At 40.2% G+C, this 19,806-nt stretch overlaps 1 protein-coding gene across 4 annotated transcripts in view; it reads right to left on the reverse strand.

Moving 5' to 3' along the window:
• The window catches only part of PPP2R5E (protein phosphatase 2 regulatory subunit B'epsilon), a 174,586-nt gene that overhangs the window by 68,702 nt on the left and 86,078 nt on the right, over positions 1-19,806 (reverse strand). For all 4 annotated transcript variants that reach the window (XM_025391834.1, XM_025391836.1, XM_025391833.1 and 1 more), the window contains one exon: positions 15,230-15,426. In XM_025391834.1, coding sequence (XP_025247619.1) covers positions 15,230-15,426 — 197 coding nt within the window. The remainder of the gene's footprint in view (positions 1-15,229; positions 15,427-19,806) is intronic.

Raw genomic sequence — 19,806 nt, forward strand, 5'->3', positions numbered from 1 at the left:
AACTTAGCAAATAATTATAACCAGCCCTATTTTTGCTGAGAAATGTCTTTTCTTGCGTGTGCTACTCCTGACCCTCCTCACCATGACCCCAACAGCTTTCCCTCTCTACTACTTGGCCAACCCTCACCTCTCCCTATTCATCACTGAAATGGCATTTCTACTCTAGAGTCTTGTGTTTTTGCACCATTTCTCAGAGGCAACTTGCTCCTGAAAAGTCACTGGATAGCGTATTTCTTCTTGTTTTCCTACAGATCAAGTTTGGCTTTAAATACTGGTCAGCAGCCAACTGCCTCCTGGAAATGACCTGCTCATTGTCTGCTTGCCAGATTCTTGCCCCAGGCACTCCTGTCTCTGTGAATTCCACATTGAGGACACTCATTTTCTCAGCTTTTTCCTGCTCATCATGCACCACTGTGGTGTAACCAGCTTTCTCCAAAGAATTAGCCAATAAATCCCTCTCTTTCATTTCTGTGTCTCCTCAGTAGACAGACAGCCAAATCATACAAACTAACACCAAGAGCTGGGATTATCCAAGACCCACATGCACATACCACAAGCAAGATTTCTCACTTTGTCATCCATGTGCTTAATAGATTTTCCCAGAAGCACTGCTTATACCTTTAAACCACATTTTCCACTTCAAGGTTAAATTGAAAGGTGGGAGAAAAGAGAAACCAAAACTTGAATGCAGTACCGTAACTCACCCTGCAAAATTCTGCTGCTAGCCACTGGGGGAAGGGGTAGAGACAGGGGGAGTATTCTCATTACAGTGAGATGATATTATTGGATATATCAGTGCCAGACAAGTCACAGCTGTCAAACAATTTTAAGTATATTAAAAACTCTGAACAACCTTTAAAGCAGTTAAGCCAGAAGGACTACAGCTTGTAAATGAAGCAAACAGCAATCTTGAGTAGCTCAGTGGCTTCCTGAGTAAAAACCCTCTCTTTAGCACATTTAAATTAAAACTAAACACTTTAAAATCCCTGTCAGATTCCTTAAGAGAGAATGCTTGCAGGAGAGAAATGCTAAATTATTACTAGAGTGGGGACATGAATATGCAAGTGTATGAGGAAAAATTCATTTAGATGAACTTAGGGCAGTATATATACAAATGTATATGTAACTATAAACACATGGGCATATGCAGATTCACAGGGAATTCTCCCAAAAAAAAAAAAAAGATATGAAAATAAAACTTCGTAGAGAGTTTGAAATCAATAGACAGACAAAAGATATGGAAAGTCATCTGAAAGAGAAAAAAAGCTTTCAGGTTAGCAAGACCTCATTGTAACCAGAAAAATGTATTAACCAATATAAAGAGACAGGTAAGTCTACTGGGGTGCTAGACGTGGTCCCATGAATAATGATAATAATGATATGGCTACTTCAACAATGCTTACCACAGTGCTAAGCATTGTTCATAAATTAATTTTCAAAACAACCTTATAGAGTTACAGTACAATAACAAGCTTAGAGGGTTGAGACTCACCCAGAATCACATAGTTCAGTAAGTGGCCAGACTGGGTCCTTGTCTGTCTGTCTATGCCACTGACCCAGGAAGGACAATAAAAAGGAAAAGCAGGCTGAACACACACAAGTGCTTCCAAGGATTAGGATGCCCATCACGGAGATGGAGGGATGTCTGAATCATCTAATTAACTCCCCTTGCTCCAAATCTAGGCTAACCAACCAACCTAAGGATTCCTTGGCAGCTCACATAATTTGCTGCAGGCAGAGAAGGCACAGTTCAAATATACACAAAGTTATCCACTGAGCAGTGCCCTTCTCACTCTGAATTCATACACTGGCACTTTCAATTTCCATATGTTTTCTGTGGGTCCTACCAATTCAACAAACAAGGCTACAAGGTGGGGCCCTCTATGATGCATGGGTAAGGTATCACCACGCCAATGTTACCACATAAGGAGCACCAACAGGCAGAGGAGCCTAATTTTTGGATGGTGGGGCAGAGAGAGAAGTGGAGTGGGAAAGCACATGAACTCAGGGGACTGCAGTCTGGGTGGAAGAGAGGGGTGTTCTGAAATACACAGCCTTCCTCCTGGGCTTCTCCTCACCTCCTCAATCACTATTTACTTTCCCAGACTGGGAAGAAGTGGTAGGGTAGACAGAAAAGTTGAGAAGCAGCGTTAACAATTCAAGAATAACACAAAGGCCGTGTAAAGCTATTATACAGGGCAGCAGAAGTGGTAGGGGAGAGGGAGTGAAGAAGAAACTGTTCTTAAGCAAAAAAAAAAAAAAAAAACAAACAAAAAAAAATGAACATTTAACCCAGAGCATACTATGTGGTCTGGCCTTGTCAGAAGCAGCAAAATACAGGGAAGGGCTTAAATCAAAGGCCTTTTTACCTATTTAGAAGAGCTCAAGAAAAAAACATAGTATAGAGGCAAAACTCCAACTTTTAGGGGTTTCAGTCCTCATTCCTATTGGAAAGAATAATTCCAGGAAAGCATTACGGCTTAGCCTTTAAGAGTATGGGTTCTGGGCCAGGCACGGTGGCTCATGCCTGTAATCCCAGCACTTTGGGAGGCCGAGGCAGGCGGATCACGAGCTCAGGAGATCAAGACCATCCGGGCTAACATGGTGAAATCCCATCTCTACTAAAAAATCCAAAAACAAAACAAAACAAAAAAATTAGCCGGGCTTGGTGGCGAGTGCCTGTAGTCCCAGTTACTCAGGAGGCTGAGGCAGGAGAATGGTGTGAACCCGGGAAGCAGAGCTTGCAGTGAGCCGAGATTGCGCCACTGCACTCTGCCTGGGAGACAGAGTGAGACTCTGTCTCCAAAAAAAAAAAAAAAGGAGTATGGGTTCTAAAACCAGATCACCGAGGTTCAAATCTCAATCACCCAGGTGAGTGGCTCCGGACAAGTTTCTTAACCTCTCTTCCTTTACCTTATCTATAAAATGACATCTATTATGAGACTACCTATGTCACAGGTGGTTCTCATTCAATGTGAAGATTGAATTAACTCAGACATTGCAGTTCCTGCAGATTTTTATGCAGGTAACAATGGAAGGCATACAGGTGCGGGCCATCTTCTTTCATTAGTACACACCTTTGTGAAGAGACTCTAAGGATTAAGTATATGGCCACAAGTCTAAATTGTGTAACTTTACAACAATCTACCTAAACTCACACCATATAAAACAAAAAATCTGAACAGTCAGACATGTATTTAAGATACTGAGTTTACTACCAAAAGCCTTCCCACAGAGAAACTCTAGCCCAAATGGTTTCACTGGTAAAATCATTCTAACAACTTCATTTTTCATCTTTAGTTACTGCCAGAAATGGGAGGACCCTATTTCCAATCTTTTTTTCCAAGTGAGCAACACCCAGCATAGACATTTACTGCACACAGGGTAAAATCACGCTTAAACCATTTCTGAGTCACATGTACCTTTGAAAATTTAAGCAAAAGAAAGTTATTTTCTCCTATAAAAATACACAGAACACGGTCGGGCGCGGTGGCTCACGCCTGTAATCTCAGCACTTTGGGACGCCAAGGCGGGCAGATCATGAGAACAGGAGCTCGAGACCATCCTGGCTAACACGGTGAAACCCCGTCTCTACTAAAAATACCAGTCTGGGCGACAGAGCAAGATTCTGTCTCAAAAAAATAATAATAATAAAAAATACACAGAACACACAAAATTTTGCAGTTAACATCAGAGGGTTCAGTGACCCCAAGAAATCCATCTATGGGCACCCCAAGCTGCTAAATCAATACCGTTAAATGAGCTTTAACTGGATTAGCACAGAGTGACAGTGTAAGATGGGAATTGAGGAAGTACAGACCAGGTTCCCTACCCTTTGAAAAATCATGAATGCTAACAATCTGTTCCTAACCTTGAGCAGTAAATTCTTCCTGATTTCATTCTACAAATGTCTTTGGGAGATCTCATTATCATATCCTTAAATTATTTCCTTTGTACCAAGGAATTCTTTAATTTCTAATCTAATTCTCAGGTCTTATCTTTTACGCTTATCCTATCCTTCAAATTTCCCACCAGCTTCAGTTATTAAGTGCGCTTCTCAGATATCACTCAATTCTCTTCCATTATGTATAATTCTAATAGTATAAGCAGTCCACCCTCACCCACCCACCCCCAACGGCTCTTTTGCTATTAATGCGTATCTACAAATCTTATCTCCCCTTTGGATCTAAAGAGTCACCTCCAAGGCAGATTGTGGCCGGGATGTATACAGTAGTCCCCGTCTTATCTGTGGTTTGATTTCCCATGGTTTCAGTCACCCATGGAATAAGTACAACAAGATATTTTGAGAGAGAGAGAGACAGAGACAGAGACAGAGAGAGAGAGAGAAGGAAGAGGGAGACCATATTTACATAACTTTTATTACAGTATATTGTTATAACTATCCTATTTTACTGTTATTATTAATCTCTTACCGTGACTAATTTATAAATTAAACTTTATCATAGGTATGCATGTATAGGGGAAAACATAGGATATACGTATGGGATTCAGTACCATCCACAGTTTCAGGCATCCCTGGGGGTCTCAGAACATATTCCCACAGTTAAGGGCGGACTATCATGGTTATATTCTTTATCAGACGCAGGAAGATGAAAAATGGAAATTTCATATTCCCCCCCTCCAGTAGCTATCATTCCAAGGCTACTTTTAGATAGTTGTTATTTTATTAAAAGAAACTCTGCCCTTCAGCTACTAATGTAGCGAGGTTAACCAAGCACTACTAAGAGTACATGTGGCCAGACTCTGAGATATTTAATTGCAACTTCATAATTTTCTACAAAGTCATATTATTGTATTAAGAGGCTAACCAGAGCTCTGGTTTCCAGGTAAATCAAACAATGTATTTAAAAAAAAAAAAAAAAGCACTAGATAACCAAGGGACATGATATAATTTGAGAGTGGGAAAAAACAAAGCTGATGGTGGCCAAGAAACAATGTAAAAAACTCAAAGAAAGACCTCAATAGCAAAGAAGGAAAAACCAGCGAATATATTTTATCTTAAAACTAAATTAGCTTTGGAAAATTACATATTCTACCATTTGAGGTATAACCAGAGATTATACCTCTGGTATATATTGAAGCAGACTTTGAAACCAAGAAAAGCCAAGTCCTAGAGACAAAATATAAAAATAATAACAGCAAATGATCAGTGTGACAAGGTTGTATACTTTTTGTAGGAGAGAAGTGACAGAATTTTACTCTAATGAAGACAGTACACCCAAAGTGTGAGCAATTATTATCTACAGTCATCATCTCAACCTCTTGATTTTGTAATCCACTCTTCAACCCGCTAGCTCCCACCTGTACCACTGCACTGAAACAATGATTCACTGGTATCATCTAGAGTTCCTTCATTGTTCTTTCCCTCCCTCCCCTGCCCTACTCTCATTCTGATAACTACCGATTTCCACCCCCTACTTTCCATATCTAGGTCTCCCATCGGAACCTCAACATTAACTCATCAAAAACCAACTCCTCAGCTTCCATCCAAAGCCTGCTCTCCCTACTGCTGTACCTTTCCCAAACAACAGCACCACACCACAAACTACCCAACTGCCAAAGCTATCCGAGACTCCTTCCTCTCTCACACTCCAAAAGTTCACATAAGTGCTAATAAGCGACATCAATTATACCTCCTAGGTGAATCTCAAATGCTCCTTTCCTCTCCTTCTCTACTTCCATGCCTGCAGTTTGCTTAGGCCCTCCACAATTTCTCCATTAAAGCAGTCTCCTAATTGATTCCTCTCTGCCTTCAATCTCAGCCTCCTCCAATCTCTCCGTCCCACTGCCACCGAAATACAAATCTGACCATGTCACTCTCCCACATAGAACCTTTCAACCGTTGTCTGTGAGGTTCTTTCAGACTCTGGCCACATCCACATCTTCAGCTGCCATCATTCACCTCCTCCCACTCTCCAACACACATACATAACAGTGTAACAACATAGCATGACTGTGTTTCCCCGTATATATCATGTGGTTTGGGAATTCCTTTGCATCACATAATTCTCTTTAAGTTCAGCCACATTCATCTTTTAATACCCTACTGAGGCTATAATCATTCTGTCAAGCCTTCCTTAACCACCCTTCTATCTACCTTCATATCCCTTTACTCCTTCCTTGCCTTGTACAGACTTTATTACTACACATACGACATTATCTCGTTACTGTTCACATGAGTATTCCCTCTACCAGATTTCGAGCTCACTGGCAAAGTGAAGTCCTGTCTTTTTTTATCAGCAAAATGTCAAAATGTGACACTGAGTCATTTAAATAAACATTAAGAATTAACTAAAACAATGTCTTCACCCATGAGATTTCATCTCACATTTGAAGTATCCCCAAAAGAAACATTTTCAAGAAAAGAAGATGGATGTGCAAATATAAAGAATATAAAATATACAGAGTTCAAACTCAGGTAAATAAAAATTTACACAAGGTGATTTGGAAAGCCAGAAATTCCAAGAAATCTTTCAAATGGATACATAACAACAAAACCAAAAAGGCATTAGCATAATACGGTTAAAAAAAATATGCCTCAGGGACAGACACCTGACACTTGAGATGATGTGAAGCAGAATGCAGCAAAGCCTAAAGGAGCTGGAAGTCCTGATTCTCATTTTTCATCAGATATGACTCCGGGAGACCCCATGAGAAATACATGAAACAAACTACTTTCCAAAGCAACTACGTTGCACAATGGCCTGTAAACTTTAAGAAAGGCGTAATCCATTCAAAATTTCTTAGACTGTGTTGATTAAAAGAGTTGTTAGTTTTCAGAGATGGAAAGATGTGAGGGATTCATCATCAACTCTCTCCATTTATAACAGAAGAAACTGAGGCTTAGAGAGAGAATTACTTACTCAAGTTCTTACCACTAGTTAAGCGGAAGATGAGAAATGAAGACAGTGGCTTCCGTGTTCTCTGTCTGGTACTCTTTCCACTACCCACTCTCCTCTTCTACAGGTAAGTTACGGGCTATTTTGCTTTACAGGCATACCTCAGATACATTATAGGATCAGTTCCAGACCACCACAATAAAGCAAATATCTCAATAAAGTAGCCACACAAATTTTTTGGTTTCCCCGTGCATGTAAAAGTTGTGTTTACAATACACTGTAGTCTATAAAGTGCACAATAGCTTCATGTCTAAAAAACAAAAACGGACATACCTTAATTTAAAAATACTTTATTGCTAAAAAATGCTAACAATCATCTGAACCTTCAGCGAGTTGTAATCTTTTTTGCTGGTGGAGGGTCTTGCCTTCATGTTGATGGCTGCTGACTCATCATAGTGGTGGTTGCTGAAGGCTGAGGTGGCTGTGGCAATTTCTTAAAATAAGATGACAATGAGGCCGGGCATGGTGGTTCACGCCTGTAATCCCAGCACTTTGGGAGGCCGAGGCGGGCAGATCACAAGGTCAGGAGTTCAAGACCAGCCTGGCCAACATGGTGAAACCCCATCTCTACTAAAATACAAAAATTAGCTGAGCATGGTGGTAAGCACCTGTAATCCCAGCTACTTGGGAGGCTAAGGCAGGAGAGTCGCTTGAACCCAGGATGTGGAGCTTGCAGTGAGCGGAGATTGTGCCACTGCACTCCAGCCTGGGCAATAGGGTGAGACTGTCTCAAAAAAAAAAAAAAAAAAAAAAGACAATGAAGTTTGTGGCTTTGATTGACTCTTCCTTTCATGAAAGATTTATCTGTAGCATGTGATACTGTCTGACAGCATTTTATCCACAATGGAACTTCTTTTAAAATTGGAGTCAATCCTCTCAAACCCTGCCACTGCTTGATCAACTAAGTTTATGTAATGTTCTAAATCCTTTGTTGTCATTTCAACACTGTTCACAGCATTTTCAGGAGTTGATTCCCTCTCAAGAAACCACTCTCTTTGCTTATCCATAAGAAGCAACTCCTCATTTGTTGAGGACTGATCATGAGATTGCAGCAATTCAGTCAAATCTTCAGGCTCCACTTCTCATTCTAGTTCTCTTGCTATTCCCATCACATCTGCAGCTATTCTCTCTATTGAAGTCGAACCTCTCAAGGTCATCCATGAGGGTTGGAATCAATCCCTTCCAAACTCCTGTTAATGCTGATATTTTGACTTCCTCCTGTGAATCACAAATGTTCCAAATGGCATCTAAAATGGTGAATCCTTTTCAGAAGGTTTTCGATTTGTTTTGCCCAGATCCATCAGAGGAATTACTATCTATGGCAGCTACAGCCTTAAGAAATGAATTTCTTAAATAATAAGACTTGAAAATCAGAATTACTCCTTGACCCATGAGCTGAAGATTGGATGGTGTGTCAGCAGGCATGAAAACATTTGGCCGGGTGCGGTGGCTCACGCCTGTAATCCCAGCACTTTGGGAAGCAGGCTGAGGCGGGTGGATCACGAGGTCAGGAAATCGAGACCATCCTGGCTAACATGGTGAAACCCTGTCTCTACTAAAAATACAAAAAATTAGCCGGGCGTGGTGGTAGGCGACTGCAGTCCCAGCTACTCGGGAGGCTGAGGCAGGAGAATGGTGTGAACCTGGGAGACGGAGCTTGCAGTGAGCCGAGATCGTGCCACTGCACTCCAGCCTGGGCAACAGAACGAGACTCCGTCTCGGAAAAAAAAAAAAGGACAGGACAGGACAGGACAGGGCAGGGCAGGACAGGACAGGACAGGACAGGACAGGACAGGAAAGGAAAGGAAAGGAAACAAAACAACATTCATCTCCTTGTATATGTCCATTAGAGCTCTTGGGTAACCAGGTGGATAGTCAATGAGTAGTAATATTTTGGGGAAAAAGAAAAACAAAATGTTTTTGTGAGCAGTGGGCCTCAACAGTGAATACAGAATATTTGGTAGACCATGCATAAACAGAGGTGTTGCCATCTAGGCTTTGCTGTTCCATTTACAGAGCATAGGCAGGGTGGATTTATGTGGTTGTTAGACACCCTAAGATTTTCAGAATGGTAAATGAGCACTGGCTTCAACTTAAGTCACACCAGCAGCATAAGTTCCTAACAAGAGAGTCAGCCTGGCCCTAGCTTTGGCATTGATTTCTCCTCTGCAGCTGTAAAAGTCACAGATGGCAACATCTTCTAATAGATGGTTGTTTCACCTACATTGAAACTCTTGTTTGTGTAGCCACCTTCATCAATGTCTCAGCTAAATCTTCTGGAAAACTTGCTGCAGCTTCAGCTTCTACAACAGCACTTGGTGCTTCACCTTGTACTTTTATGTTAGAGAGATGGCTATTTTCCTTCAACCTCATAAGCCAACCAAGCTCTGCTACTGTCCAACTTTTCTTCTGCAGCTTCCTCAACTCTCTCAGCCTTTATACAATTGAAGAGAGCCAAGGCCTTGCTCTGGGTTAGGCTTTGGCATAAGAAATGTTGTGGCTGGTTTGATATTCTAACCAGACCACTGAAACTTTCTCAATTATCAGCAACAAGGTTGTTTTACTGTCTTATCATTCATATGTTCATTGGAGTAGCAATTTTAATTTCCTTCAAGAACTTTACCTTTAAATTCACAACTTGTCTGTCTGATGCAAGAGGCCTAGCTTTTGGTCTGTTTCAGCTTTTGACATGCATTCCTCACTAAGCTAAACCGTCTCTAGCTTTTGATTTAAAATGAGAGACATGTGACTATTCCTTTCACTGGAACACTCAAAGGCCATTATAGGGTTATTAATTGGCCTAATTTCAATACTGTTGTGTCTCGGGGAATAGGGAGGCCTGAGAAGAGGGACAGAGGCTGAGAAACAGCCGCTCGGCGGAGCAGTCAGAACACATACAACATTTATCGATTAAGTATGCTGTAGGGGCCCATTTCATGGTGTCCCAAAGCAATTAAAATAGCAACTTCAAAGATCTGTCATCACAGATCACTATAACAGATACAGCAACAATGCAAAAGTTTGCAATATTGCAAGAATTATCAATCTATGGCACAGAGATATGATAGGGGCATATGTTGTTGGAAAAAATGGCACTGACAGTTTTGTTCCACACAAGGTTGCCACAAACCTTCAATTTGTTTGAGTGCAGTGACTCACGCCTGTAATCCCTGCACTTTGGGAGGCCAAGGCAGGTGGATCACGAGGTCAGGAGTTCAAGATCAGCCTGACCAACAGAGTAAAACCCCATCTCTACTAAAAATACAAAAATAAGGCAGGTGTGGTGGCACCTGCCTATAATCCCAGCTACTCAGGAGGCTGAGGCAGGAGAATTGCTTAAACCCAAGAGGCGGAGGTTGCAGTGAGCTGAGATTGCATCACTGCACTCCAGCCTGGGCGACACAGCGAGACTTCCTCTCAAAAAAAAAAAAAACAAAAACAAAAACAAAAACAAAAAAAGCAACCCCCCGCCCCCCAATATCTGTGAAGGGCAATAAAACGAGGTGTGCATGTGATTTGTTTACACCCATAAGAGTGCTTTTCTGTCCCAATTCTAGTAGTCTATAGGTGGTATCCGGACTTCATTTAAATGTTAAAAATGGTTTCCACAACACATAGATTGTTTTTATCTGTTACTCTTTTCTTCCCCTAACAGGAACACCAGTTCTCAAAGTACAAGTCCCATCAAGTTGGATGAAAAGCTAATGCTGATACCGTAACATGCCATTATACGTCATTACTCATCCTGGTTTGCAAAACCCATCTACCGCTTCGTTAATATTTCATAAAAAACACTACCATTTCCCTCACTAATTCTAGTGAAGTGATTTTGTTTTACAGTAACATGAAAGAGAAATCAGTGGGGACAGCGATTACCCAACAGGCAGGATCGTCTTGGAATTAGAGAACTTAAGAACCGCTGGGCAATGGAATAAAACACATCTCACTGACGGAGTATTTTAAGCACAAAGAGTTAACAGTGGGTTCCACCAACAATTGTAAAATCAAGTATCTAATAAAATCATTGAAATGTAAAAAAAAAAAATTTATTGAATACTTGCCACATGTTAGAAACTGTTCTAAAACTTTTACAAATATTGTAGCTAATCCTCACGAAATCCCCCAAAGGCAGGTATTACACAAATTAGGAAAGTGAGCAGTGCCAGGATGTATATATACAAGGGGCTTAGAGGTGGCAAAATAGAAGGGAATGAGAGCACCAAGTGGGACGTGGTTCCAGTTTTCCTTACAGAACAGTAAGCACACATTCTCTGGACTGTATATGTATATGAGGTGCTGAGTACCCTGATATGCAAACAAAAGCATAAGCATATTACGTAGGTGGAATATTTACAGAGGGGTTGGGAAAACTATGGCTACCCTCCCTCCACCCTATATACTTCTTAGCACCACACAAAAATGGAGGACCCCAAAGTTAAAGTAACTTGCTCACACTGATATAACAAGTATGGCCAGAACTGGCATTTGAACCCAGGTCTGTAAGGTTCCAAAGCCTTGTCTTTTTCTTTCTTTCTTTCTTTCGAGATGGAGTCTTGCTCTGTTGCCCAGGCTGGAACACAGTGGCATAATCTCAGCTCACTGCAACCTCCACCACCCAGGTTCAAGTGATTCTCCTGCCTCAGCCTCCCATGTAGCTGGGATTACAGGCATGTGCCACCAGGCCAGGCTAATTTTTGTATTTTTAGTACAGACAGGGTTTCACCATGTTGGACAGGCTGGTCTCAAACTCCTGGCCTCAAGTGATCCACGCATCTCAGCCTCCCAAAGTGCTAGGCTTACAGGCGTGAGCCACCACACCCAGCGCCTTGTCTCTTTCTACTCTATCATAATATCCCCTTTTCTGTAAATGCTCCAGAGTGTCTAAGTACCACAAATAATTAGTAGCTAACAATTTCAGAAATCATCAAATATGAAAAATAAGTTATACTTCTAAGAAGGCTAAACTACCATCTAGAATTTTCTAATGCCCTAGAACAGCATTTACACCAACAGATTCAATGCCTCCTAAGGTAAAGCTCTAGTGTATTTTAAAACACATACAAATGGGAGTCTCTTTTTTTGCCTGGAGAACACGGAGGAAAAGAGGGAAAAGAGGGGAGGTCTCCCTTAGGAGACCAAAGTTGGTTTAAGACCAAGCTGGTCCATATGAATCACAGAATTTTTGGATTATGCTAAACACTCAGTTTAAAATCTGGGTATAATCCAATGACGTCCAACATCTTAATCATAATTTGAGAGACTGAAATGCCTACATTTTAAGGAAGAATTCATTCATTTAATAAATTTCAAGAAGACCTGGACTAGGTAGGAGGTATTATGGATGCCACAGAGATGTGCAGGACACAGTTCCTTCTTGGGAGTGCTTACATCTAATTAGAAAAATCAGATAAATATGTGAAAAGACCAAAAAAAGTAGCAAATGAACAAATTCCCAAAATGGTGAGTTGCCAAGAAGCAGACAAACTGAAGGAAGGAAAAAGCACTGTGTTTCTTCAGGAAACAAAAGTAGCACTTTAAGTCAGCCCTTGAAGGGAAAATGAGAATTAGAACTAGAGGTGAGGGAGTGGGGAATACGTAAAAGTCCAGAAACAGGGAAATAAAGAAAGGCTATTTAAATCAAATCAATACCAAATGTTGGTGAGGATGTGGAGCAGCAGAAATTCTCATTCACTGCTGGTAGGAATGCAAAATAGTACCACTACCCTGGAAGACAGTTTGGCAGTTTCTTATAAAACTAAACGTGCTCATTATCTATAACAAGTAATAAAAGTAAATGCAAATTAAAAAAAACTAAACATACTCTTACCACACAATACATAGAGCAATCACACTCCTTGGTATTTACCTGAAGGAGCTGAAATCTTATGTTCATAAAAAAACTTGTACACAGATATTTATATTAGCTTTATTCATAATTGCCAAAACTGGGAAGAAACTAAAATGTCCTTCAGTAGGTGAATGGATAAACTATGGTACATTCAACCAATAAAATGTTATTCAACACTAAACTAAATGAGCTATCAAGTCTTGAAAAGACATGAAGGAACCTTAAGTGCATATCACTAAGTAAAAGAAGCCCATCTGAAAAGAGTACATGCTGTGTGATTCCAACTATATGACAGTCCGGAAAAAGCAAAATTATGGAGACAGTAAAAGGATCAGTGGTTGCTAGGGAGTTGAAGGTGGTGGGTGATGAAGAAGTGGAGCACAGAGGATTTTCAGGGCAGTGATGTATGGTATGTAGGGTACTATAATGGTGGATACACATCATTACACATTTGTCTAAACTCATAGAATGTCCAACACCAAGAATGAGCCCTAACGTGAACTACGAACTCTGGGTGATAATGATGTGTCAATGTAGGATCATCAATTGTAACAAATGTACCACTCTGGTGGGAGTTAGGGGGAGGTGTTGATAATGGGGGAGGCTGTGCTTGTGTATGGACAGGGACATATGAGAAATCTCTGTACTTTCCTCTCAATTGTGCTGTGAACCTAAAACTGCTCTTAAAAAATTAAATTTTCAAAAATAAATATACAGATGTCCTCATAGAAAGGCAAACTGATGTGTGTATAAGAATATTCATAGAGTACTGCTTAAATATGGTACATTCACATAATAAATATTATGCAGCTATAAAAAGAATATGGGAACTTTATATGTACTGAAATATATATTGCTAAGTGAAAAAAGCAAGGTACAGAAAATGTGTAGTGTGCCACCATTTGTGTGCTTACAAAAAATATTTATACATATGTTTGCATATACTTATATATTCATGAACTATCCATAGAAAGATACAGAAGAAAGTCATAACCGATACCTCTGTTGGCTGATGATACAGGTAGGCTAAAACCAGGCACTGTGCTCTGCAGAAGGCAGGTAGACTAGAGAAGATCCTCTGCATCAAATTAAGAGGTTTAGATAGCATGCAAACTCAAGAGCAAGGTTTCTCAACAGTGGCACTTGTGACATTTGGGGCCAGGTAATTCTTTACTGTGGGAGCCACTCTGTACATTGTAAAATGTTTAGCAGTATCTCTGGCCTCTCCCACTAGATGCTGGTAGTACTCTCCTCCCACATCTAGTTGTGACTACCAAAAATGTCTCTAGACATTGACAAATGTCCCCTGTAAGGCAAACATCACACCTGGTTGAGAAGCACTGCTCAAGAGCCACACGGTCATCTTTAACCTACAAAACATTCTAGTGCTACATTCCTGTAAATTAACAACAAATCCAATACACATTCAGATATAGATCTGAGGAATATATTAGGCATCGTTTTCAGATGACCTTCACATTATCAGTCACAGTTTCTCACGCTGAGATCATTCAAGTCCCTTTGCAAATCTGAACTATAATTTTTAAACATATCTACTCCATCACAAAAGTCTCTTTTCTGCATTGGTTGAATACAAATGATAAGGAACTAAATACAAAAGCCAGGCAGATGTTCAGCAGTACACAGAGAGTGTGCCAGACCCTGCAATGGGCTCCTGAATGATGCACCGACCTTAAGGGATCTCTGTGGCTATTTCACCAGTCAGTAGACCAGCCTCCCCATCCTGCAAAGCCCATCCCCAAATAGCATGCACTCTCCAGCTCCAAGATCTTCTGGGATGCCAAGGAAGGCAACTCTCCCACAGAAATCTATCAGAAAAATCACATTTTGGCTCAGCTTTTGAAAAACTAAAATAATTGTTCACACAATAAGAATGTAATTACTCACATTATGTTAATAATGTTTTTTCTTGTAACTCCTAATGACCACACAAAATCTATGACACTATTCAAAAGTCATGAAAGGTATCAACCTTGACTTCAAGGAGATTATAAAGAGAAGGGTTAGTCAAGAGAGGCTTAATTTTATTAAGCATAAAGCCATTTCTAATATACCACAATGAATAAGATTTAAAAAAAAAAAAAAAAGATATCCAACAGGCTTGAATATTTTTCAAACATGGATCTAAGACTTTTGTTATTTTCCTGTGTCTTTTCTTTTGCCAAAGCCAGAAATCCAATAATACCCTGGCAATCTTGGCTTCATATGTTGAAGTAATTCATTGCTTCAGCACTCTCGTAGTTGAAAGTTCTGGATTTCGTTCTCATGAAATCATGCTCTTCAGATTCTAGCACTGTGCCGACTACTTTTGCTTAGCTCTCCAAAGGTTGGCTCTCATTTGTGGAGTTGACCTCCAATGACCTCACTCTTGCAATATATACACCTGTGAGTCACTATGGAAGATGCTTAAAAGTGTCCGCGGAGAAAAAAAGAAACTCACCATTCTAACTACTTCAGGGTAAGTCTGCTCTGTCAAACAGCCTCTGCTTATTGTAATGTAGTCCACCAGTTCATTAAGAGTGGAGCGCTTGTATTCTTTCATTTTAAGATCAGATAGCGTGTCCATGAAGTCAAAAATGACACAGCACTGCTGAAGTTTCTTTAGGAACAGTTCAGGCTGCTCTGAGGATGGAACGTCTAAGAAAAAAAAAGGAAATGGTGTAAGTCTGTCATCAATTTCCAGGTAACAGGAATTCTCTGTGAAAGTTACTTCAAAGGCAAGCTCAAAAAAAATAAGAATTCACATGACAACAGTGTTCTTTTTCACAGTTACACATGATTGGGAGGGGATACCGTATCTACTACTTCAGTGACCTTGTCTTTGAAAACTACATTGTACCAACAAAATTGACTGTATTTGCTATTCCACAACCAAGGATTGACCAAAATCCCAAAAGACTTTACAAGGTTGAAGCAAATTTTAACCAAAAACACCCCAATGTCAATACCTTTAAATCTAAAAACACTGAAAAAGGTCAAACCTTCCCTTACAAGAAAGCTTTCGCTGTTGGTTTAAATTAGTTTTACTAAAAAATTTCAAAGCAGAAATGTCAGTTGATTCATTTTAATTTCATGCTGACATCCTTGGTATTTAAAGCTATTGTTGTGTGTTTATATATTTTTGTTTTGTTTTGGCTTGATCTGTATGAAGTTTCTTTGTGAAAGAAATCTGAAAAATCTACAAAATGAAACAATACCAACTCTCAAAAAGAGCACACCAGTAACAGGAAAATAAGAGTAAATGCCACATAAATCTACATTCTCTTTTTACCCATCTTCTTGTACTGTGAGAGAAAACCACTAACATCTTATATTAATATGTTCCCAGAATGGACATCTGCTCTTTTCCCACAAACAGCAGGTCAGACATTTGGCTTGGTGTTGTTTCTAAAAAATATGTAGAAATTTTAGGTTAGTTGAAATTCCCCAGCCAGAAAGGAGCCTGATCTACAGTTGGACTTCAAATATACCAACTAAGCTGTAGACAGCCTATTCCCTCCTATCTTCTTTCCAATATTTTATTCCCCCAAACCAGAGCTTCCCTGGAAAAGCAATGAAAACTATAACCAGGGTAGGCTCTGCTGCCTTCATCCAAGGTGATTAGCTCATTAATCCTCAGAACATCCTTAGAAAGAAGCAGGTGGCATTATTCTCCATTTTTCACACACACACACACACACACACACACACACAAAATAGAGACAATCACTGAGGTCCCACTATGAATGGGTTACAGAGCTGGGCAAAGTGCCCAGGTCTCTAACCACACTCCCATGTTCCTTTTGTACTAATCAAGAAGGACCTTAACAGTGTGTAGTCACTTGCAATCATCCTCAGTGGCCAGTCTTCTGGTAAATGCTTTACAATGGACTCCTGGCTTGGGCTGCCTGCTCCCTGGGGAGGAGGGGAACAGCATACAGCACCCCGCTTAAAGCCACCAGCAGCAGAAAGTGAGGGCCAGCCTCATTTTCCCAGGATCCACCAGGCTCCTCTCTACAACCTTCTACCCTGCCTTACACCCCACAACTCAAATGCCAGCATGGCTACCCGGGACCTCACAGGCAATTCCCGCAAAACACTGCCAGTTAAGTAAACCTAGATGAGAGTAGATAGGACACCTAAATACATAGGCTTTCTCTACCAGACATCACAGAACAAGAAGCAGTCCATATTTTTGAAGGTATAGCATCACTGCTACTCTCAGCAAAAACCAGTAGTGAATTTAGAAATTATTAACCTGTGAGTTTCCCTTCCCCCATCACTCCTAGGTCCCCAAAAGCACAATGTATCTTGCAGTCATGATATAGGTCTTATCCTATGCCCCCCAACATTTAATCGGTTTTAAAATATTTAGCCTTAGACTATAAGAACTAAATTTAGTCAGACCAAACTCTCTAAGTGCTACCTGCTTTAGGCGTTTAAAATAAATACATAAAAACGAAATAAGGCTGCTTATGAGCATGACTATATCCTTAACCAATGACTAAATCATGCACAGGACCATCACGGTTAATTACTAAAATTTTTTGAAATCGAAATCAGACCCCAGACCTGGCAACCAAATGGGAATACTGACGCTGCAAACGGGGCAAGAAAAACCTTTTGGTTTTTTTTTTGTTTTTTTGAGATGAAGTCTCGTTCTGTCACCCAGGCTGCAGTGCAGTGGTTGCTCACTGCAACCTCCGCCTCCAGGGTTCAAGCAATTCTCCTGTCTCAGCCTCCTGAGTAGCTGGGCTTACAGGCGCCCACCACCACACCCAGCTAATTTTTGTATTTTTAGTAGAGACAGGGTTTTGCCATGTTGGCCAGGCTGGTCTCGAACTCCTGACCTCAGGTGATCTGCCCACCTCGGCCTCCCAAAATGTTAGGATTACAGGCGTGAGCTACCGCCCTGGCCAAGAAAAAGCTTATTAATGTAGCATTCATTACAGTTCAAAATCTTCAGGGAAATTTTAATTAATTCAATTTTTGATACAGTGACTTTAATAAAGTCTAAAAATCAGACTATTTACATGGAGAACTCCTTAACACTGCACATATAAATCATAAAAGCATCTATGAAATGTAGCCTTTCCTCCAAAAGTACATCATCATTTAAGCAATGACAATAACAATTAATATTTGTGGTCACTGCAATAGTACTCAAGAGATTCACATACTTATCAGTTCAAAAAATTCAGGCAGTTAACACTTAGTCCTGCTTTTTAATGTTAGGCAGTTGAAATTTATCCTTTATTTGTGCAAATTGATATAATGTCATAGACAAATGTGAAGCAGGCTATCCACCTGTCCAGTGGAATAAGGATAATAACTCATATTTATTGAATATACTGGGTACATGTATTGGGCACTTTGTCTAAGCACTTATACATATTATATCTCCTTTAATCCCTTCAATGGCCTTCTGCAGTAGGTACTATTTCTAATTTAACAAATGAGTAAACCAAAACACAGATTCAGTGATTTGCCCATAGTTACACATTAATAAGCAGTGGAGACAGGATTCAAACCCAAGTGGACTGGCTCCAGAGCCTGGACCCTTCACCACTGTGCAATGCAACATTGAAACACAGTGAAAGACCAGAGTAACACCCTATTCCAGAACACAGCATGTGTGCAAAGAGAGAAGAGGAGGAAGAAAGCAGACAAAATTAACAAATGACTCCCCATTCATAAAGTATCATGCTAAACCCCTTCCCTATCTCCCCTCTAGCCCATGCCCCAAGGATTCACACATAGAGCAAAAGCTGTGATTTGTCCTTTATCATAGACTAAATTCTTTCTAAAATGACCTACCTTCATTAAATTAAAAAACTTACACAGTCAAGATGAACCAAAAGGGGGTTCTTAAAGAGGAATTTCCTTATGGTAACAATTTAGGAAAGTTTTGTACATGTTGAAGGATGACCAGTCCAAACAAGAGGTTCTTCCTGTAACGTCTGGGCCTCAGACTGTCCCACATAGCTAAGACTGCTCCCAACCTCCTCCCTCATCTACCTAGTCGCAGGGGAGTGTGAAAAGGTAGAATGTGAGAAGGCAGGACAGGCCAGAGATCAGAGAAGGAACAATCTCTGAGTAGTGCAGAAGGTTTCCACTATATAAGAAAAGTTTAGTGTCTATGTAAGCAGTCCCCGAAGTAGATCCAAATATTCTTTTTAAAGAAACAGTTATTAAAAGGATTGCTTAAGAAGCCATAAACAGAATCTCATAAAAAACAAAAAGATATCATAAAGGCAAGAATTCTGACCACAATAGAGTAACACTAGATTTTAACAAGTCAAAGCCACCCACCTCCAAAATCCAAGTCACCTGGAAATCTAAAAACTTCAGAAGTCAAGATTGAAGAAAAAAACAAATTATAGTCATTAAGAAATAAATGTGAATTAGGAAAATTAAAGGTCATCTTAGAATCCCAAAGCAGACCAGGCAGTGGATGCTTCCGTCATCTATCTTCCAGTGAAAACCTCTGGCCAGCAGAGGCCATTCCTGCTCCCAGGAAAGGGATCCCACAGAAGCACAGCCATAAATAATGAGCAATCAATAAGCGATTATGTAATACTGTGAAGGTCACTGGCACAATGACTCCTCCATCCAAGGTTAGTATGTGTTCAAAAGAGAGAATAATTGATCCCATTATCACAGCTTGATAAGATCCCATAAGGTCAGATTCCACTGCTCTGGAAGAATTCTTAAAATTAAGTTGGTTTCCAGAATATGTTTCTCCACCAAGAAAAGAATGCAATGACCAGCTAAACTGTATTTCTCACTGCACTGTACTTCTCTTTACTTTTTAGCAGTAGCCATTCTCCCCGTATGTCTTTATATCACCGTCTCCCAGTATTCTCCTATCAATTTTCATCAATAAGCAGGAGAAAATGACTACTCCTACCTCCAAGGTGTTCATTACCTCTGAATAATTTTTAAATTTATGAGTGTTACATGTAATGGGAAAATGGACATAAAATTCAACATAAAGTGAGGATGCAATCTCAGATTAAGACAAAGATTCTCTTTGTA

The sequence above is a fragment of the Theropithecus gelada genome, chromosome 7b (genome assembly GCF_003255815.1).
Source record: "Theropithecus gelada isolate Dixy chromosome 7b, Tgel_1.0, whole genome shotgun sequence".
In the NCBI taxonomy this organism is placed as follows: domain Eukaryota; kingdom Metazoa; phylum Chordata; class Mammalia; order Primates; family Cercopithecidae; genus Theropithecus; species Theropithecus gelada.